At 34.5% G+C, this 20,367-nt stretch overlaps 1 protein-coding gene across 1 annotated transcript; it reads right to left on the bottom strand.

The window, feature by feature from the left end:
• Positions 1-278: 278 nt before the first annotated feature.
• LOC133191356 (ubiquitin-conjugating enzyme E2 T-like) lies at positions 279-20,367 on the bottom strand. The gene is made up of 6 exons (XM_061327103.1): positions 20,230-20,367; positions 5,940-6,009; positions 5,474-5,579; positions 3,180-3,278; positions 2,803-2,889; positions 279-896 (listed from the first exon to the last, which is right to left on the bottom strand). The coding sequence occupies exons 1-6, from the start codon at positions 20,336-20,338 to the stop codon at positions 750-752; spliced, it is 618 nt and encodes a 205-aa protein (XP_061183087.1). The 5' UTR covers positions 20,339-20,367; the 3' UTR covers positions 279-749.

Genomic DNA, 20,367 nt, shown 5'->3' with positions numbered 1-20,367 from the left:
TTTCCTGTTTATCTCCTTTAAACAAAGGTTTTGGCTCTCCAGAACAAACTTAAATCCACATCAACCAAGCATGCTTGGTGGTATTAAATGGTTGAAATTGGCCCAGTGGTTCTTGAGAAGTTTAAACGTAAGAAAATAACAACAGACTACTGACAAACTTTCATCTGAAAAGCTCACAAGCTTTCAGCTCAGGCAAGCTAAAAAGTTTACTTCTAGCTGCCATCAAATTCTTTCTTAAGGAAAAAAGAAATTAAACAAAAAAATTTTTAAAGGGACAATTCTTTATTTTTTTAAAGATATAAAGATACGAAGTTCTGATACAGTTGTAAATTGAAGTTGACTTATATGCTTGCATAAACTATCATAGAATATGCATTGTAAACACATCATAGAATACTCACTGTAAACATAAAATATTCACTGTAAACATACATGTATCATAGAATACTCACTGTAAACACATCACAGAAGATTTAGAAGAGATGGAAACCTAATACATATAGAAGTTATATGATTATCTCTGTTTCCAACCCATTTGCTTATATCTAAATCTGAGTCAGTGTCTATACAATGTCACATAACATCAATTACAGTATTCATCAAGTTTGTTTGTGACTGGATGACTGGAATTATCACAGTCTATAAAAAACTTCTTGTTAAAACCTTGGGTTTTTTTTTTTACAGAACCTGTGATTTGATTGGTCAACAATAGGTGACTAAATTTTGGAATTTCATCCAATCAAAGTTCATCATTGTCTTGACAGTTTGTTTGTCAGATCCTCCATTGGTTGAGGGGAATGACTTCTCTTTAGATCTTTAGTCTTCTCACTCAGTGGCTTGACTCTTTCTGGTCCTAGAGGAGAATCTTCCTTTCTTAAGTCTGTGGACTTTGTAGCCTGTAATGATGAAAAGAGAAATTTCAGGATTCACAGATAAAAATCACATTCAGAATATTTATTACTGCACTTCACACAAAATGTCATCAAAGTATAATGCAAAATATGTTTTCTAAATTTTGTAACAATGCTATTCTACAAACTTTATAATAAAAACTAGAGGCCCATGGGGCCACACCACTCCCCTGAATCACCTTGGTGCTGCTTTTCCTTATGCTTTTGCTATTCTTTTTCATCAGATTTTTACGATTTTTTCCTATACATACATGTATTACTATATATATTATCTTTGATCTCCTATTGTGGCCTTACCCTGCCCTCGGGGATCATGATTTGTACAAACTTGAATCTAAACTATCTGAACACACCTCCACATTAATATGACTGATTATGCCTTTGTTGTTCTTAAGAAAATTTTAAAAGATTTTTTCCCTAATTTTTCCTACATGTATGTAAAACTTTGATCCCGCAGGGGCCATGATTTAAACAAACTTAAAATTTACACTACTTGAGGATGCTTCCTATAAATAATGATAAATATAATAATTGCTTGAAAAGATTTTTTAAAAGATTTTTTTATCTCTTATTGTGACCCATGGGGAGTCACAACTTGAACAAACTTCTATCTTCACTACCTGAGGTTTGCTTCCATGTTAATACGACTAAACATGGCTTTGCTGTTCCTGAGAAGATTTTTAAACATTTTTTACAATCTATTCTGACCAGTCACAGTAGCCTAGTGGTACATGTAAGATGTTCACTTCATGATCAGGAGGCCCTGGTTTGATTCTCATTCACCACATCAAACCTAACATGTAAACATGGGTAGTAAATATTCCTTCACTAGAATTGAAAGACACAGGTCTTCTGGATGAGACCTTAAAAACCGAGGCCCAGAGTTATGGTATACGTTGGCATGATAAAGAACCCTCACTGCTCAATGGCCCTGAGTGCTGAGTATAGGTTTAAATTTGAAGCCCTTCAACAGCATACAGTAATGTCTCTATATGAGTGAAAATTTCTCCAATGGGACAACATACAATCAATCAATCCAATATATTCTAATGTAAAACTTTGATCTCCGACTGTGGCCCCACACTTCCTATGGGGGCCATGATTTGAACGTTACTTGAATGACACTACCTGAGGATGCTTCCATCTTAATATGACCAAGCAAGGCTTTACTTTTCTTGAGAAGATTTTTCCTATATATTCCTATCTTAAACTCTGAATGACTATTGTGGCCCCAACCTACCATTAGGGGCTATGATTTGAACTTAATCTACACTATGTATTGAAGCTATTATACAAATTTCATCTTTTTCTGGCCCTGTGTGGTTCTTAAGATTTTCATACACCATTAAATTTTCATTACCTCCCATTGGTAGAGGGTGTGGCCCTTTAATTGAACGAACTTGAATCCCTTTCATTTTAGGATGCTTTATGGCAAATTTGGTTGAAATTGGTGCAATGATTCTTGAGAAGAAGATGAAAATGTGAAAAGTTTACAGACAGACAGACGGACAAAATGTGATCAGAAAAGCTCAGGTTACCTTGAAATGGTGGTAGAGGGTGTAGCCCTTTAATTGAACAAACTTGAATCCCTTTCACTTTAGGATGCTTTATGGCAAGTTTGGTTGAAATTGGTGCAATGATTCTTGAGAAGAAGATGAAAATGTGAAAAGTTTACAGAAAGACAGACGGACATAATATGATCGGAAAAGCTAAGGTTACCTTGAACTCTTCATAGTACAAGTATCATCCTACAAGATATGCATAACATACTCTGCCACATTATTTTGTAATGTCTAATTGATTTAGGTTGGAGTATCCATTATGCCCTGGACTGGTGATGGAAATGTCTTTTATGTATTCTTTAAAGAAATGGCTTGTAAATAATCCTTACTTGTATGACTTCCTCCATGGCGTATTTCCTCGTCCAATCTTTGGCTGTCTGGATATACGTTGCCCTGTTGTACTGGTATTCATTGGACTGAAAATTTCAAATATCTGAGACTGAGCTGTGCCCCAATAAAATCTTACAAGTGTTCAGATTTTTACATATCCTTGCTGTCATAGCTATGTATACAGAATGCTCATAAAAAGTAACTCTGGATTGGGATACAATTGTAGACACTTTTTTTGAATCATTTTGTAATTGTACTGTTGTGCAGTAATTCTCAGTGAAACATTTATATAGCCCCATGTTTCACATCTCCTGTTACCATATGAGGTTTTTAACACACATCTTAATACCCTCTGCTAAACAAGATGTTAACCTACTATATCTGTCATGAGTGGATCTTCCGGATTTGGTTCAGCCATTAACAGCTGGACACTGGTCAACACAGTGGATACATTCAGACATGGTTTCCAGGCACCCTATAGAGAAAAAAAAACAAGACAGATGTGATCATTACCCTGTAGATATGTAAAATATGAGTATAGTCAAACCTCTAATCTCGAACTCAATGGGACCAAGAAAAAACTTCCAGATATCCATGGGTTCAAGATATCAAGGGTAAAATACTTAATACGTGGTAAGGACTTTACGATCACTTTGACATATCCATGGTATTTGAGATATCCATGTTCAAGATACCGAAGTTCAACTGTATTTAATGTCCATTTATTTTATTACATATTTTAACTTCATTTGATATTCTTAAACTATTCTTTTAATATTCATAAGTTGTTAAAAAATATTATAAAATTACACATTTAAACCAGAAGTCTCTAATGAGACTGTAGCTCTACTGGTTTGTATGTATAACAAAGGAAAAGTAGCACTTGGATTTGAAACTTTGCAACATGCAATAATAAATTAAATAATTATTATGTATCTTAATGTAGTCTTCTTCTGTACCAAGTTATATTGAAATCAAACGAAAACTGTAGAAAATTCTATTTTTAGTAACCATTACAATACCATTCACCAAAATCAAAAACCAAAATACATATTATGTATCGTATTGTATTTTAATTGTGTGCCAAATTAGATTGAAGTTAGACCAAAAGTAAACTGTAGGAGGAGTAGCGTTTTAAAGGAATTTCACAGAAATTTCTATTTTTAGTAACCATGGCAACACCGTTCATCCAAATCAAAAATCGATGCACTAAATTATGTATCTTGTTGTAATCTACTTGTGTGCCAAGTTATACAGAAATCAGACCAAAACTGTAGGAGGAGTAGCGTTTTAAAGGAATTTTACAGAAATTTCTATTTTTAGTTACCATGGCAACACCATTCAGGGATTTTTTTAGGGTCTCTCCGGGGCCGAAATTCGGCCCCATTCCCAATGCTGAAAAGTGCATGTTTTTCCCAAAATCATACCTAAAAAATCCCAATATGAAAAAAAGTATTAAGTTGTAAATTATTAAAATAAAATAATGACAAAAAGGTGTTAATGTTCTCTATGTGCGATGTACGAACCATCCGAGGACTTCCGAGAAGTTATTCGGAATACTATGGATGTTTGCATGCATAATTTTTAAAGCGGGATCGATGTTTAAATATTAAAGTCGGGATCGTTATCTAAAAAATAAACGTGCATCATGTCAGTCTCTCCAGTTTGCCTAGGACGGTAATTTTCAGGCTGGGTTGAATCGCTCTTATTCTTATAAATTGGTCAAACAATACCAATTAACCACTCATCTGGAACAAACCCACTATCAAATGTTATTTTAAAGAACTTCTTACATAAAGGTAAAAAAGATGACAACGTATAAATATGTTCATTTACAATGTTATCATACCCTGCGGCTTTGCCATTTTTAAGCTTCTGAACTTCAACAGCCGCTATTATTTCATATCACTAAAGCTGGTTTAAGCCAGCTTCATACTATAAAAAATAAGAAAAATTATTAAATATTTGACTTTTGCTTGTTTTTTTTTATTTATTTGTATGAAGATATTTTTCCCAATTTCAACCAAATATCGCTATTTTTCCCAATCTTGACGGCCCCGGCCCCTGGAATCAAGGGGTAAAAAAATCCCTGCCATTCATCCAAATCAAAAACTGATGCACTATATTATGTATCTTAGTGTAGTCTACTTGTGTGCCAAGTTATATTGAAATCAGACCAAAACTGTAGGAGAAGTAGCATTTTGAAAAATTGTTTACAGACAGACAGCTAGACAGACGGACGGACGACGGACACCTTACTATTGCATAAGCTCTTCTGGTCTCTGACCAGTAGAGCTAAAAAGAAAGACTGGTATATGATTTCAAATTGTCCAATTGGCAAAGTACAAATATTCTACTAATTTTTCACAAATTCAACAGGAACAATACTGGGATTGTCAATCAATTCTGGTATCAATTTTGAGGCAAGTAGAATTCAAAATCAAAGATTTGATGAAAGAGATGGGTATATCCCTGATATTATAGAAAGAATGGCATTGTCCATGTATTGCTAAGGAAAACCAAATGTGTCCAATCAAAACATACATCGTCATCAACGTGTCCAATCAAAACATATATCGTCATCAACATCAATACTTTTCAAGTGGGGATGGGGTGGGGAGTTATAATAAAAGAAAGCATGTTACCATTTTCACACCTTAATATTCTAACCTTTGGAGGCATCTTCAGTGTGTCTAGACATATCCTCCCCCCGCTGTCAATGTTTGGGTGGTATATGGGGGTCAGAAACTTTACTTTGGGAGGCTCAAACGGATATCTGTAAAGGCAATATGAAAACATTTGACATAGATTTTCTGAGCTACCTTATGGTTACATAACTGGAAAAAAGCATAGTTTTATTAAATAAATGGGGGAATCATCAAAATAAGGGGGAAATTAAACAAAACTAGGGGGAATCAGTCTGTATGCCCTTATGGTTAGATGTGAACAGGTGAAAAACATTTGAATATAACCATGCAAGTCCATTATTGACTGTGACAGCAAATTACTTGTATGTCACTAGACACACTCTACTTGTATGTAATTTATTATATTAAAAAATGAATTTACTGCTAGGAAAAAATGTTCTTTTTTTAATATTTACTCATCAATGATTGCTTGTTTCTAAGATTCATACCTGTCAGGTATTTGAACTTCCAGCTTAAAAATACCTCCTTCATATGGAGTTCCTTCTCCTCCTAAAACCTCTGAAAAAAATTACAAAATAATTATAATGCCATATGTTTTCTGACTCACTGGTTCACTTTCTGCAGAGTCTGATCTTCTGAACCTGGAACAATTGTTTCAGTTTGAACTGTAGCACTCTGGTCTGGTGTTCATAAAGATAAGGTTATTTTTGTTTTGAGATGACTTTCTGAATAAGACCTCTACATTAAATTATACCTTGAAAGTATTTGCAAATTAAAATGAACTGGAAATGACAATAAGAATAACAAGACTTTAGAAAGAATAGAGGCATACAAGGCAAGGACAATCCCAAACTCTGAGAAAAGACATTTCTCAATTCTAAAAGTTGATGAAAGTTATATTTTTCAACTAGAAATATGTCCATAGGACATGAATGCCCCGCCAAGGGTATATTAGTAATGCAACATTTTAACACAAATTGAGAAAAGTGAGGTCAAGGTCAAAGGAAAGGTCAAGGTGAAAAAATATTAATGCAGTTGAATCGCTTACTTTAGAATGTATCAGCATATGAAGTTTGACACTAATTTAAGAAAAGTGAGGTCAAGGTCAAAGGAAAGGTCAAGGTCGAAAATTGTTGATGCAGTTGAAAAGGTTACATCAGTATGTATAAGCAAATGAAGTTTGATAAAAATATTATGAATGGTTTCTTTAAAACTGAGCTAAACACTAATTTAAGAAAAGTGAGGTCAAGGTCAAAGGAAAGGTCAAGGTCAGAAAATGTTGATGCAGTTGAATAGCTCTCATCAGTATGTATCAGCATATCAAGTTTGATAACACTATCTTGAATGGTATCTTTAAAACTGAGCTAAAAACTTATTTAAGAAAAGTGAGGTCAAGGTCAAAGGAAAGGTCAAGGTAAAAAATATTGATGCTGTAGAATAGCTCTCATCAGCATGTATCAGCATATGAAGTTTGTTAAAAATATCTTGAATGGTTTCATTAAAACTGAACTAAACACTAATTTAAGAAAAGTGAGGTCAAGGTCAAACGAAAGGTCAAGGTCAAAAAATGTTGAGGCAATTGCATAGCTCTCCTCAATATCTATCAGCATATGAAGTTTGATAAAAATATCTTGGATAGTTTCTTTGAAACTGAGCTTTGAACAGAGCTAAACGCGAAGTATGACGGAAGGACAGATGGAAAGACGGAAGACGGACATGACAAACACTATATGCCCCGGCCATATTCATGGCGGGGCATAAAAATTGTACTGTCAATATTATCTTTTGCACTTTTGATTCCTTTATTTTATTGAGTAACTTATTGATAAATAATTTTTTTTTTGTTAACTTAAATGTTTTTAAGGTATGTAGAAAGAAAAAAGGGGGTCTGTCACATACGATTCAAACTCTCTCCAAAGTTCAGGGTTAGATATACGACTAAACGCGTTATCCACTACATTACGAAGTCTTCTTGTTATTGAAGTGTTCAGTGTGCTTTAAAACGAATTTTTTGAAGCACAATTTTTTTCAGAAATGTTTGAATTTCTTATAGAATGGGCTCAGTCTCCATTTTATTGAAACATAAAATTGATTTTACATTTTTTCCCCTCATTTAAACATTAATGTAGAATGGAGACTTCACTCTTTTATATTCAAAAATCATTTTTATATCTCCAATAAACCCATTCTCCACCTAAATATGCTTAGCTGTCAACTTTAAAAAACAAATTATTAATCAATAAATCAGCCAATTCATTCAAACTTTATTTCCCCCTTTCGGAGATTTCATGATACATACAAATTAAATATTACAATACATATAGAACATCAATAGAAAATAGTTATAGCAGGTGAAAATAACATATCAGTGAATAAAATGTGTTGAAGATGACATTACTTACAACATATGCACAACATAATTTTTGAAAATATAGCTTTTGTATGAACTTTGAAAATTGAGAAATATATTGTCTCCAAGAAGGCAGTCTATGCGAAAGTCACCGGACCGTCGGTTTTTACCGGTAAAATTTGGTTCGGGTCGGTAAAAAAATTCAGGATACAGGACCAATTGTCCGATGAAAAATTAAGGCCTAAAAATCTGAATCTACATGTACATATGATCTTATTGTCCACACATATCCTTTATTTGATCCATTTAGCAGTAATACATGTTTGATTTTAACCTAGAAGAATCCTGTCATGATCGTTTATTTCTAACTCGAATTTCCTCTGTCTTGGAATATAGATGCATAGATAGTTCATACGTAGATTCAGTTGAGCAAAATTATTTTCATTACAAGTAATAGCTTTTCAAAAAGCTTGCCTGACTAATCAGTCATTATCTATGGAACGTATAGGCGAGAGAGGTGCTAAATGTTTCCGTCATCAAGGAGCGACATAGTTGCAATACTTCATTACACAAGATGTACAATTGCATTGCCGTAGGAACCGGGGGAGGGGGCACCGGGGGGCCGCCCCCCCCTCCAATAATTTTGCCGATATATAGAATACTATAGAAAGCATAGCTGCTATGTGCTTGTGCCCCCTCAATAATAATGTCTGATGACTTTTTTTTTTGCTTGTCAAGGAATTTTGGTAGTTCATAGGTTCATAGTGTCCCCCCCCCCAAAAAAACTGAAAATGTATGGTAGTGTCCCCTCAAAGTGAAATTGCTTCCTACGGGCCTGAATTGACTTTCTCTCAAATGTCATAACCAAATACTACAGATTAACGAATATCTAAGACATGCCTCTATTTGGTCCTTTATCAGTTAGCCCACGGGCTGTCTAGTTACGTTGGAATGAAACTGCAAGTGCACTAGCGTAGATTATAATTCGGGGAAAAATAGATGATTCGTTTTAAAGAAATTCATATTACCTGTACTCTCTTACCAGAGGGCGCGGTTCTTTATGCACACTCTCGTCAGTGATAGATTGATGAGATGGCCTCTATTTATAGACTGGTCTGTTTTCCGTCGTTCTCGATCGACGACGAAGTAAAATTATGAACACTTTTATCTGGGAAAGTTGTCTTGAAGTGTTTGAGACAAAAATGCTTCAATGCTGCTCTAGAACTCAAAGTAAATGGCCTGTACAGTTTATAGCTAGAGCAAAACAAGATACTAATCCCCCCCCCCCCTTCCGGAAAAAAAACTCACTTTATGATGGTCTGACCATGCTTACCATATGCATGTATTATAAATGAGTTTAAAATACATCTTTATGTACAGTTTTAAAAATTGTTTAGTTTTTCTTTTCAATCGATTTCAGGACCTTTCTCATAATTTATAATAACGTGTTTTTTTTATGAAACGAAAACCAGTACAGATCATGATGTCTTCTTCATTTTGCCGATTCTTTACTTAGAATCTTACGGGAGTGAAACCCATTCCTTTACGGGTACCGACCTACTCTCTTATTAAAAGGAAACCCTTGTTCATCACAAAGCATGAAATAATATAATACTGGCTGAATTTCTAAGCTTTTTTTAAAAGCCTAACCTTGATACACATTATTAATAAATGTAATATTGAAAGAAAAGGTGGAAACAGACTGAATCAAGAAGGGATGTCCCATTTACTAGGTGGAGGGAGTTTGTTTATGATTGGACTAGTCCATTTATAGGATAAATAGTAAGAATAATCAGCAAATCCATTGCTTCTGTGTTGCCTGCCCATATACAATGTGTGCTTTTAAAAAATGAGATAAAATTTACTGTTAATAAAAAATCTGAAGCTTAAGAATCGGATTAAAAGAACAAATGTTATTTATTTCCATAGAAGTTATCACACCCATTCAATAGAACAATCCAAGAAAAAGGCGCGAAGATAATTCACATGTGACATTTGGCGCGAAATGATTGTGTCACCCCTTTCGTAGAAGGCAAATGGACTGATCCAGTAGTTTAGAAACGCAGAAAAAATGTTGCACGGACATGTCCATACAAAGAATTGCAAAGAATAAACATGTGCATGCAAAAAAACTGAAGGAATTAAACACATCATTAATTTGCATCAGTAATATGATTCCTTCTTCTGCAAACTGTTTTTCTTTAAATGCAGGTAAGAAATTCCGTTGTAAATCAGCTTGCAAAAAATCTAATTCATTAAGAATGATCGCTTAGTTTCGGATCTTGGAAATATTAATCCTTATACTGCCTGACGCACGTGGCGTCAGGCAATTAAACAAGAGTAACCGCAATGAGTTACTTCAGGAAAGAAATAGATATATTTTAAAGTGCATTTTAAGTTTAAAAAAATCTTTGACAATGTGTATTTCGTTTGTATGTGTCAAGTAACCAGAAAAAGGGAAAATTGTTTTGAATTGTATATTACCTTTTATAAGGGAAAATTATTAATAGTAAGCTGGTACACTTCACTAAAATAATTTTTTTATAATCTCAAATCTGGATTTATTTGAGTTTCAATTTAACAGTGAGAACCCCCCCCCCCCCCCCTCCTTTTAACAATCTCTATCAGAATGATGTATGATTAAATTTAAAGAAAAAAGGTCCGTCTGGTAAGTAAATGCTTGGTCTGGTAAAATATATATTTTTACCAGACATTATGTCCTGTAAAAATTTTAGACTTTCGCATAGACTGAGAAGGGGATTGTCCTTGCCTTATATGCCCTATTTCTTTACTATTAATTATCAAACAACAACCGAAATCAAAGATAGTTGTAACATTGCAGCATTTGAACACTTTTAAACAAAAGATGAATTTCCATTGTTTGAACCTAACTGTACACTACCTTGTGTGCATTGAGGCATGGATAAGTATGACTGTTTCTCATTGTACTGAATTATTACCAATCAATTATCTTGTTGACCATAATTGGCATCCTTTATATTTTCACTGAAGAAGTAACTGTATCAATTGCTTTATATAGCCCCAAAACTTTTAGAACTTTGAGTAGAAAGTCTCTTAAGGAGATGCAATTTGATGAGTGATTTTTATATGCATTATTTTCAGAAGAGTTCAAGGTTAAATATTGTCACTGCACCAAGGTGCGACTTTTTGTGCATGCTGAGAAAATAACACATTTAAGAAAAAAGTGTGATAAAACAGCTAAATCAAGTTATTCTGAATAGCTTAATAAAGCTATATAGCTAACAGGGTTAGAAACTCCCTAAAATTACAACTCGCAAATAATTGCGAGTACTAAGAAAGTGAACTTGCAATTTTATAAGACTACTCGCAATTTTCATATAAAGTTAAATTTATATAAATTAAATACATGTAACTTAAGGAAAAAGTAACTACTGTACACAATACACAAAATACAACCACAGTGTGACTTTAATTTAAATTACTGATTTAAATCAAAAGCATTGTGTTCCGACATATTATATAATTTTGCTACTGTAACAGTTTCAATGCAAAAAAATCAACTCGCAAGTTTTTGTGAGTTACCTAATTTTTAACTCGCAATTTGGGAATTCTATGTCGTGTTTTGAGAGTTGTATATAGTGAATTTCGAACCCTGGCTAAATCAAGAGATTGTGCCAGACCTGTGTAAATGACTGCGATTCTGGGGAAGGGGTACTTCATGTAATTCATACTATAGTTAGATACCTTGTGTTATTATTATACTATGAGTTAAAAAAGAATGAGTGCACTTTAGAGTGTCATTTGGAGCCTTTTCGGCCACCCATTTTAAGCCTTGAATTAGACTAGATTGCTAAATTAATCTATGATTATTGTGCATACATATGCTTTTGATATTTATACTTCGATTTTTTTATTAAACATATTGCTATAATTCCACACAACGTCATTGAAAAGAACATGTATAAGCCTTAAATTCCGGAAATTTGAACTGGACCACTTTCGAATTTAAGGTACCCGCAAATGGGCGGAGATATTTAAATCGCATGGAAGTGGAATGTAAACATTTGCACATTATTTCCAGATTGATTCTACAGTATGAATTTAAAAGGAGGAGAGAAAGATTGTGTAGTTTCATGATTCACACAAATAATAAATGATTCATGGTCATACATATTGATCATTTTCATGATTCGTAACCATATGTTTGATTCCTAGCACCGAATTAGATCAATCTTAAGTTTTCGTATATGATAAAACATAGGTAATCAAAGATTACGAAGCTCACCTCGACGAATGTTATCTACATGTAAGGCAAATTTCACATCATATTTTTTTTCTAGTCAGGGTACATCCCAAGATCAATATCCATGCAAGTTTGATTTAATTATAGACCTGCTCAAAAAACTTTTGACCTGTTTAGTAATCAAGAAAATTTTGGTCAGTTCCAACATCCAAAGCAAGTCTGGAAGTTTTCATCCTTAGATGCACCATCTATGCAAGTCTAATCATAACAGGCCATAATATTATATAGCTACTCCAAAAAAATTACCCTGGTCATTCATCTGGAAAATGTACGTCAGATTCAGAATCCAAGACAAGTCTGGAAGTGTCCATCCCTAGATATATCATCCATGCTAATTTGGTTAAAATATGGCTAAAATTCACTCATGTGGAAAATCTAGGTCAGATCCAGCATTCAAAGCAGGTTGGTTAGTGTACATCCCTAGATGCATCATCCATGAAAGTTTGGTCCAGGTAGGGCTTATAGTTACTTGGGAACGAGACTACTCCTAAATCTAAACCTGGTCACTCATCTGGAAAATCTAGGTCAGATCCAGCATCCGAAGCAAGTGTGGTAGTGTCCATCCCTAGATGCATCATCCATGCAAGTTTGGTCCAGGTAGGCTTATAGTTACTTGGGAATGGGACCTGCTCCTAAAACTTTAACCTGGTCACTCATCCAGAAAATCTAGGTCAGATCCAGCATCCGAAGCAAGTGTGGCCATGTCCATCCCTAGATGCATCATCCATGCAAGTTTTGTCAAGGTAGGGCTTATAGTTACTTGGGAATGGACCTGCTCCTAAAACTTTAATCTGGTCACTCATCCAGAAAATCTAGGTCAGATCCAGCATCCGTAGCAAGTGTGGTAGTGTCCATCCCTAGATGCATCATCCATGCAAGTTTGGACAAGGTAAGGCTTATAGTTACTTGGGAATGGGACCTGCTCCTAAAACTTTAACCTGGTCACTCATCCAGAAAATCTAGGTCAGATCCAGCATCCGAAGCAAGTGTGGTAGTGTCCATCCCTAGATGCATCATCCATGCAAGTTTGGTCCAGGTAGGGCTTATAGTTACTTGGGAATGGGACCTGCTCCTAAAACTTTAACCTGGTCACTCATCTGGAAAATCTAGGTCAGATCCAGCATCCGAAGCAAGTGTGGTAGTGTCCATCCCTAGATGCATCATCCATGCAAGTTTGATCCAGGTAGGGCTTATAGTTACTTGGGAATGGGACCTGCTCCTAAAACTTTAACCTGGTCACTCATCCGGAAATCTAGGTCAGATCCAGCATCCGAAGCAAGTGTGGTAGTGTCCATCCCTAGATGCATCATCCATGCAAGTTTGGTCCAGGTAGGGCTTATAGTTACTTGGGAATGGACCTGCTCCTAAAACTTTAACCTGGTCACTCATCTGGAAAATCTAGGTCAGATCCAGCATCCGAAGCAAGTTTGGTAGTGTCCATCCCTAGATGCATCATCCATGCAAGTTTGGTCCAGGTAGGGCTTATAGTTACTTGGGAATGGGACTTGCTCCTAAAACTTTAACCTGGGACGCCGACGCTAACGCCGACACCGACGCCGACGCCGGGGGTATAGCATAAGCTCATCTCGACTTCGTCGAGGTGAGCTAAAAATGCCCACTCTTTTTTCTTTAGCTTTATCATTTTTCGTTTTATATGCTGAATGCTTTTCAATTCAAAGAATGAATGTATGTTTTAAGAAAGATTCACATGTACATGACTTCGATGTCACACTATATTTAATCGTAATTCACTATACATGTAGTACACAGTCGCTTGACGTTTTTAACCTTTCTTTTCATAAATAAAAAATTCCCCATACTATAATAATTATAATAGACTTTAGGGATTTCTACGTGTTTCCCTCGCAATCTCTCTCTCTCTCAATAATGGAAAACGAGGTTCTGTTAGCAGTATCTGTTATCGTATTATGCATTGCATTAAAACTGAAAAAAAAACCCATCGTAATGGAAAGAGCGGCGGAACACTCGTATATGTACTTGGTGCACACAATGCATCGCTAGATGAGGTGCAAAGAGAAGACCCCAGTAGTAATAAAAACTTCTTTAGAATAGATAACGCTGCATTTGAGCAACTTTTACAATCACATGTAGTTACTCCTTTTGATCTTCTTCCCGTAAAACATATGTTTACTGCTAAAGTAGACCATTATTTACCACGTGCTTTTTTTTGTTATGATAAAAATAGGATGACCATAATGTGAGTACTTTTGATTGGTTTAAAAATGAAAGGTAAGTTAAGACTTGTATTAAGAAATAGAGCATTGCCCTATTCTTAATACAGTTTTATAAGATTCGAAAAATCTTAGGATTCACCGTATTAAAAGTCTATACATAGATTTTGTACTTAAATACATATCCGTGTGTATAGCCCTGAAGTCCATTGATAGACACAATGAAAGCATATCGAACAGTGGAATGTCACGTGAGTAAAGTGATTATAATATCAAACAGGTCAAAATAGGCTGACACTCGGTGACCTGTTAATTTAGTAGCTAACCCGAGCGTAGTTTGGAGAATTTTTTAAAAAATTACATATGAGCCGCAAATTGTCCAGCATTGCCCTTTGGATATGTATAAGTTTAAATCAAAATACACATTCTGTGCAAATGAGAAGAATGGACAAGTTGCGGCTCGATGTAAACAATGTCGTTGAAAACTGGTATGCATATGAATAACAATAGAAATGTGAAAAAAGTGCTAGACCCCTGTCGCAAAAACCGGTGTCGCTCGGCATTATTTAATATTGTTATGTGATATAATATATCAAACCCTGCTCTTAAGATATTGTTTAATAATTCTGATTCAAAAAGTTTATAAATTTCAGAAATTTATTATTGGCAAAGCACCGGGATCCAACTCGCATAGCTTAAGTGCACTGATCCTTTATTACAGAAACAAGTCCTGTGAGAAACAAGGACAAAAGAACTTAGTACTGGCTGAAAGATAAAAGTGCAGTGGGCGTTCCAAATATAACACAGAATTTACATCGGGATCAAAATGAAATAATTTGGAAAACTTAAACAAACTTGATCCAGGGATTTTTTTACCCCTTGATTCCAGGGGCCGGGGTCGTCAAGATTGGGAAAAATAGCGATATTTGGTTGAAATTGGGAAAAATATCTTCATACAAATAAATAAAAAAAAAACAAGCAAAAGTCAAATATTTAATAATTTTTCTTATTTTTTATAGTATGAAGCTGGCTTAAACCAGCTTTAGTGATATGAAATAATAGCGGCTGTTGAAGTTCAGAAGCTTAAAAATGGCAAAGCCGCAGGGTATGATAACATTGTAAATGAACATATTTATACGTTGTCATCTTTTTTACCTTTATGTAAGAAGTTCTTTAAAATAACATTTGATAGTGGGTTTGTTCCAGATGAGTGGTTAATTGGTATTGTTTGACCAATTTATAAGAATAAGAGCGATTCAACCCAGCCTGAAAATTACCGTCCTAGGCAAACTGGAGAGACTGACATGATGCACGTTTATTTTTTAATATATTCGATCAGTGCATATTATCTATTCAAGATATATTACTAAAGTCAGGTACTCTTCACACAATTGCTCCGAAGAAAATAGTTCCATTCATGATCAGTAGATAAAACATTACAACAAATATTAAGAATAATCATGTATATTTAATACGTTAAAGAAAACAAAATTATCGTTAAAAGATTTTAAGAAAATCACTTTTTCCCCAGAAAAGCAAATAAAAAGTTTTCATATTCCTACGCTCGCTGCCTCCTCAGTCTTTTTCACGAAAATATATAGGTCACACTTCGATTGATAATGATAAATCTTTTCACCAGTTATATTACTGTCATGATTATTGTTCGTTAATTGCCGTATATTTTCTTTTGAGTTAGAATGTTAATCATTAACTGTGTGTGTGTTTTTTCTCTCTTTTTTTAAATAACGGAATGGTTATTATGGCTAAACACAACGTGATTTTCCGAGCTCGGAAAGATCTTCGCACGTGTGTAGACCTAGGCTATTTGGTCTTGCAAGAACAGGTGTGCGCACCGTTCCCTAGTGACGCTTAGATCAGTAGACTGGGTATCAGTACTTGCTACGGACATAAAGAAGTTTAGAACTTAATACACCAGTTTCATAACAAGTGCAGGTTTTTTACTCAAGTCAAGGTGAAGCCCTAGACTGGGCAAGAGGGGCTGAGTTACGGTCATCGATCTAACACGAAAATGTACTATTTTTGTAAATAAAAAACATTTCTAGAAACAAAAATGAAGTTTATCTTCAAAACGTCTGTATAATCAAAATCAGTATATGGTGGAGGAATATTCAGTGATGCTCCATAGCCGCAACCGATCTCGCGCTTTCCTTTGCGTTTAACAACGGCCGTCAATGCATCACTGGACGAGTTCATTGATTACTCTAAAAGGTGACAGGTTGGACCATCTTTAACATCTGCCTATACTTTGAGTGATAGTACTTTTTAATAATAGCACAAAATTAAAAAATAAATTAAAATCTATCCTTGATAGATCTAAAGTTTTGCTATTTGTGAAAATGGGCTATCTTTGATAATCCCTAACGGCTTGGACTTGTTTTGAATTTTTTTTACAGAAGATTCTATCATTGGAAAGTTAGATGGTACACATGTAGCACAGGCCCATAGTAAGCGGGATTTTTTGGGAGTCCCCCCCCCCTTTCACTTTGAAAACGTTGCTATAGGCCTGTAACATGCTATTTGGATTAAATATTCCTGAAAATGAGTGAGGCGTTAAATACATTTTTAAAATTATACGATTAATTATATTTAGTTTATGTTCAATGTGAAATTAAAACTATTTTTATGCATGTGCAACTTTGTGATAAAGTTACTACATGCATGTAACGTTATATATGTACATGCAGTTTGTTTCCTACTATATGCATATTTTATTCAACAAAAGATGTTGAAACTCAGTAGCCTAAATATTATGTCATTTTAGGATATTTATGTATATGGCACTTTTATAGTTGACTTTCTACAGCTTGAGTATCTCTGACGTTTTGTCAGTAAATACTTGTTTTTTTATTAGAAATCATCTGAACACAATGAAAATTCGAATAAATTAAAAGTCGAATATCTTGGATATGGGGTAACCCATATGTATTCTTGTTAGATAACCATCCCGACTTTATTATTTAAACATCGATCCCGCTTTAAAAAGTATGCATGCAAACATCCATAGTATTCCGAATAACTTCTCGGAAGTCCTCGGATGGCTCGTACATCGCACATAGAGAACATAAACACCTTTTTGTCATTATTTTATTTTAATAATTTACAACTTAATACTTTTTTTCATATTGGGAATTTTTAGGTATGATTTTGGGAAAAACATGCACTTTTCAGCATTGGGAATGGGGCCGAATTTCGGCCCCGGAGAGACCCTAAAAAAATCCCTGTGATCTGCCATATTATAAACTTCATTGTATGGGCTAGCATAGTTCTAACCATGCTAACTGCTCGTTGCTGTTTTGATGACTTAACATGGAATACAATAGTCCTTCCTAACTCTGTTAGAAACCAGTCAACAAGAGATTAGGACTTACTGATAAATCTACTACTCATGACGTGATGGGATGCAATCAAAACGAAGTGTTAGCTATAATACAGGGATTGACATTAACTGTTGTCCGATTGCCCGGGGCAAGTAAAATCTCAGTTCGGGCAATTGAAACTGTCAACATACTCGTCTGATCAGGCAAGTGAATTTTTCTGACTGAAATTTATGTAGATCACATTAGTTTATAATAAAACAATTAATTAAAAATTGATTTCCACCGATACGTGCCTGACATTGTTTTTGCATTCAGAATCCCTCGGTAGCACTCTATATTATAATTTCATTTAAAAGTCGGGTTCGTTATTGTTTTCTTTCATAGTAATTACGCTCTATGTCTAACAACTTTGTTGCCTACTTATTAGGAAATATTAAGATTATTTATTCACTCAAAGAATATAAGTAACACAAGGTATCCTGATCAAGACATGTACGTTTCGTAGCAAGTGTCTACCTTTAGTTATCTCGAAAATAAAAATTCAGAAAAGGATCTTCCCAAAAATAATTTTTAGAAGTATGAATTTTATTAGTAAAGAAAACAAGAGGGGGTTGGCTTTTTGCTGGATGGCAGTGTGTGTTTCCAGGTTAAATTGACAAGGACAGTGGTAAATATTGAATTTCATGTACAAACATAGCATTGAATTGTTTTTTCATGAAGCTCAACCTGCAAAATAGACAGTGTATCTGGTCATACTGTTTTCTTATCATATAGCAGGTCCGGCACAATCTCTTGATTAAGCTATATAGCTTGATTTAGCTATATAGCTTTATTAAGCTATTCAGAATAGCTTGATTTAGCTATTTTATCACACTTTTTTCTCAAATATGTTATTTTCCAAGTATGCATAAAAAGTCGCACTTTGGTGCAGTGATGATATTCAACCTTGAACTCTTATGAAAATAATGCATGTAAAAATCACTCATCAAATTGCGTCTCCTTAAGAGCCTTCGTACTCAAAGTTCTAAAAGTTTTGGGGCTATATAAAGCAATTGATACAGTTACTTCTTCAATGAAATTATAAAGGAGGCCAATTATGGTCAACAAGATAATTGATTGGTAATAATTCAGTACAATGTGAGGCAATCATACTTATCTATGCCTCAACGCACACAAGGTAGTGTACAGTTACCCAAACAATGGAAATTCATCTTTTTCTTAAAAGTATTCAAATGCTGCAATGTTAGAACTATCTTTGATTTGGGTTGTTGATTTGATAATCCATATTACATATATGAATAGTCAAATACTTGCGACTTTTTGTGTATTTTGTACAAATAACATTTTTGTGAAAATCTGCATATAAATAGCTTTATCAAGCTATTTTGAATAGCTTAATAAAGCTATATAGCTATTTCAAGCTATATAGCTTTATCAAGAGATTGTGCTGGACCTGTAGACATTTCCAGCAATGATTTAAGTTATTTTCTTCCTTCTTAAATTTGGGCAACCAAGTTTTGCAGTCGGGCAAGTCAAAGTTTGAGATTTCTTGCCCTTCGGGCATGTGAATCTAAAAGTTAATGTCTATCCCTGTAATAAATAATAGCGAGCGCAACTGTAGTCTCGTTCAACCAGACGTTCGACTGTCTCTGTAAATTCCGACGTCATGTGATGTCACAGTATACACTTATTTCATGACTACGAGGGGAACAGTCAAACTGTTGTCCCGAGGTAATGGGGAAGACCTGGGAAACTGTTGCCCGAGGCCGAAGGCCGAGGGCAACAGTTTCCCAGGTCTTCCCCATTATCGAGGGACAACAGTTTGACTGTTTCCCGAGTTGTCATGAAATAAGTGTTTTATTACCTAACCTACTATATAATTTCTTAAAGTAATGATATCGACATAATAATCAATGGCTTTTAAAATACATTGACAAAAGTTTGTATTATTTTTTAAAACCAAACTAAACAAGATGAATATTAATCAAATATTCACACTGATTGGTGAAAAATTAATGGGTGTGATATTATCATGCACTAATAAATTGGGGAAAAAAAGCATGTAGTAAACAACATAATGATGTCTTAAAGATTTGAATATTGCACGTTTATGGCAAAGATCTATACTGAATGAAAGGGGCCTACATTTTTCCCAAACTACCCTCAGAAAAGGTGTTCATGGCCTCTTCTTTGAAATGATATTAAATTGAATATATATTTAAATTGGTATCAGGTTTACTTTTCAGATGATAATTTCAAATTGAATAAAAATGCTTCAATTTATATATAATTCAATATTATAGCTGTAAAGTACGGGAAATTAACTATGACGTCATAATGAAACAGTTCAGCCATGCAACAGTTCATTCTGTGACCGGGTAAACAGTTTTGACTGTTTCATGATTTGCAAAAACATTAAAAAGAATCAGGAAACAGTTCAAAATGCCTAATTACAATTTATATAGTAGGTTAGGTAATAATCTAGACTGTGTCTCGTGCAGTTTGAAGTTCAACGTTACAAGTGTAAGCTGTGTATATAGGTTTTTAATGGTACAACTGTGCTCGTCCCAAAGGTCACACCGTAAAACGTATTAATTACTATTGTTCTCTTACGTGCTGATAGTTGTGTGATATCCTCATCGTTTGACCAACAAGACACACCATGTGGTGGGGACTGAGAAAACATCTCAAGTTCTTTCTTCATTCGTAAAATTCTCTGCATACTGGTAACTAGATATCTATCATAAAATT

Source organism: Saccostrea echinata, unplaced genomic scaffold (assembly GCF_033153115.1).
Source record: "Saccostrea echinata isolate AGI-Se365-2 ecotype Australia unplaced genomic scaffold, CSIRO_AGI_Sech_v1 ptg000023l, whole genome shotgun sequence".
NCBI classification, from domain to species: Eukaryota; Metazoa; Mollusca; class Bivalvia; order Ostreida; family Ostreidae; genus Saccostrea; species Saccostrea echinata.
This window is presented reverse-complemented; position numbering and strand designations above follow the sequence as displayed.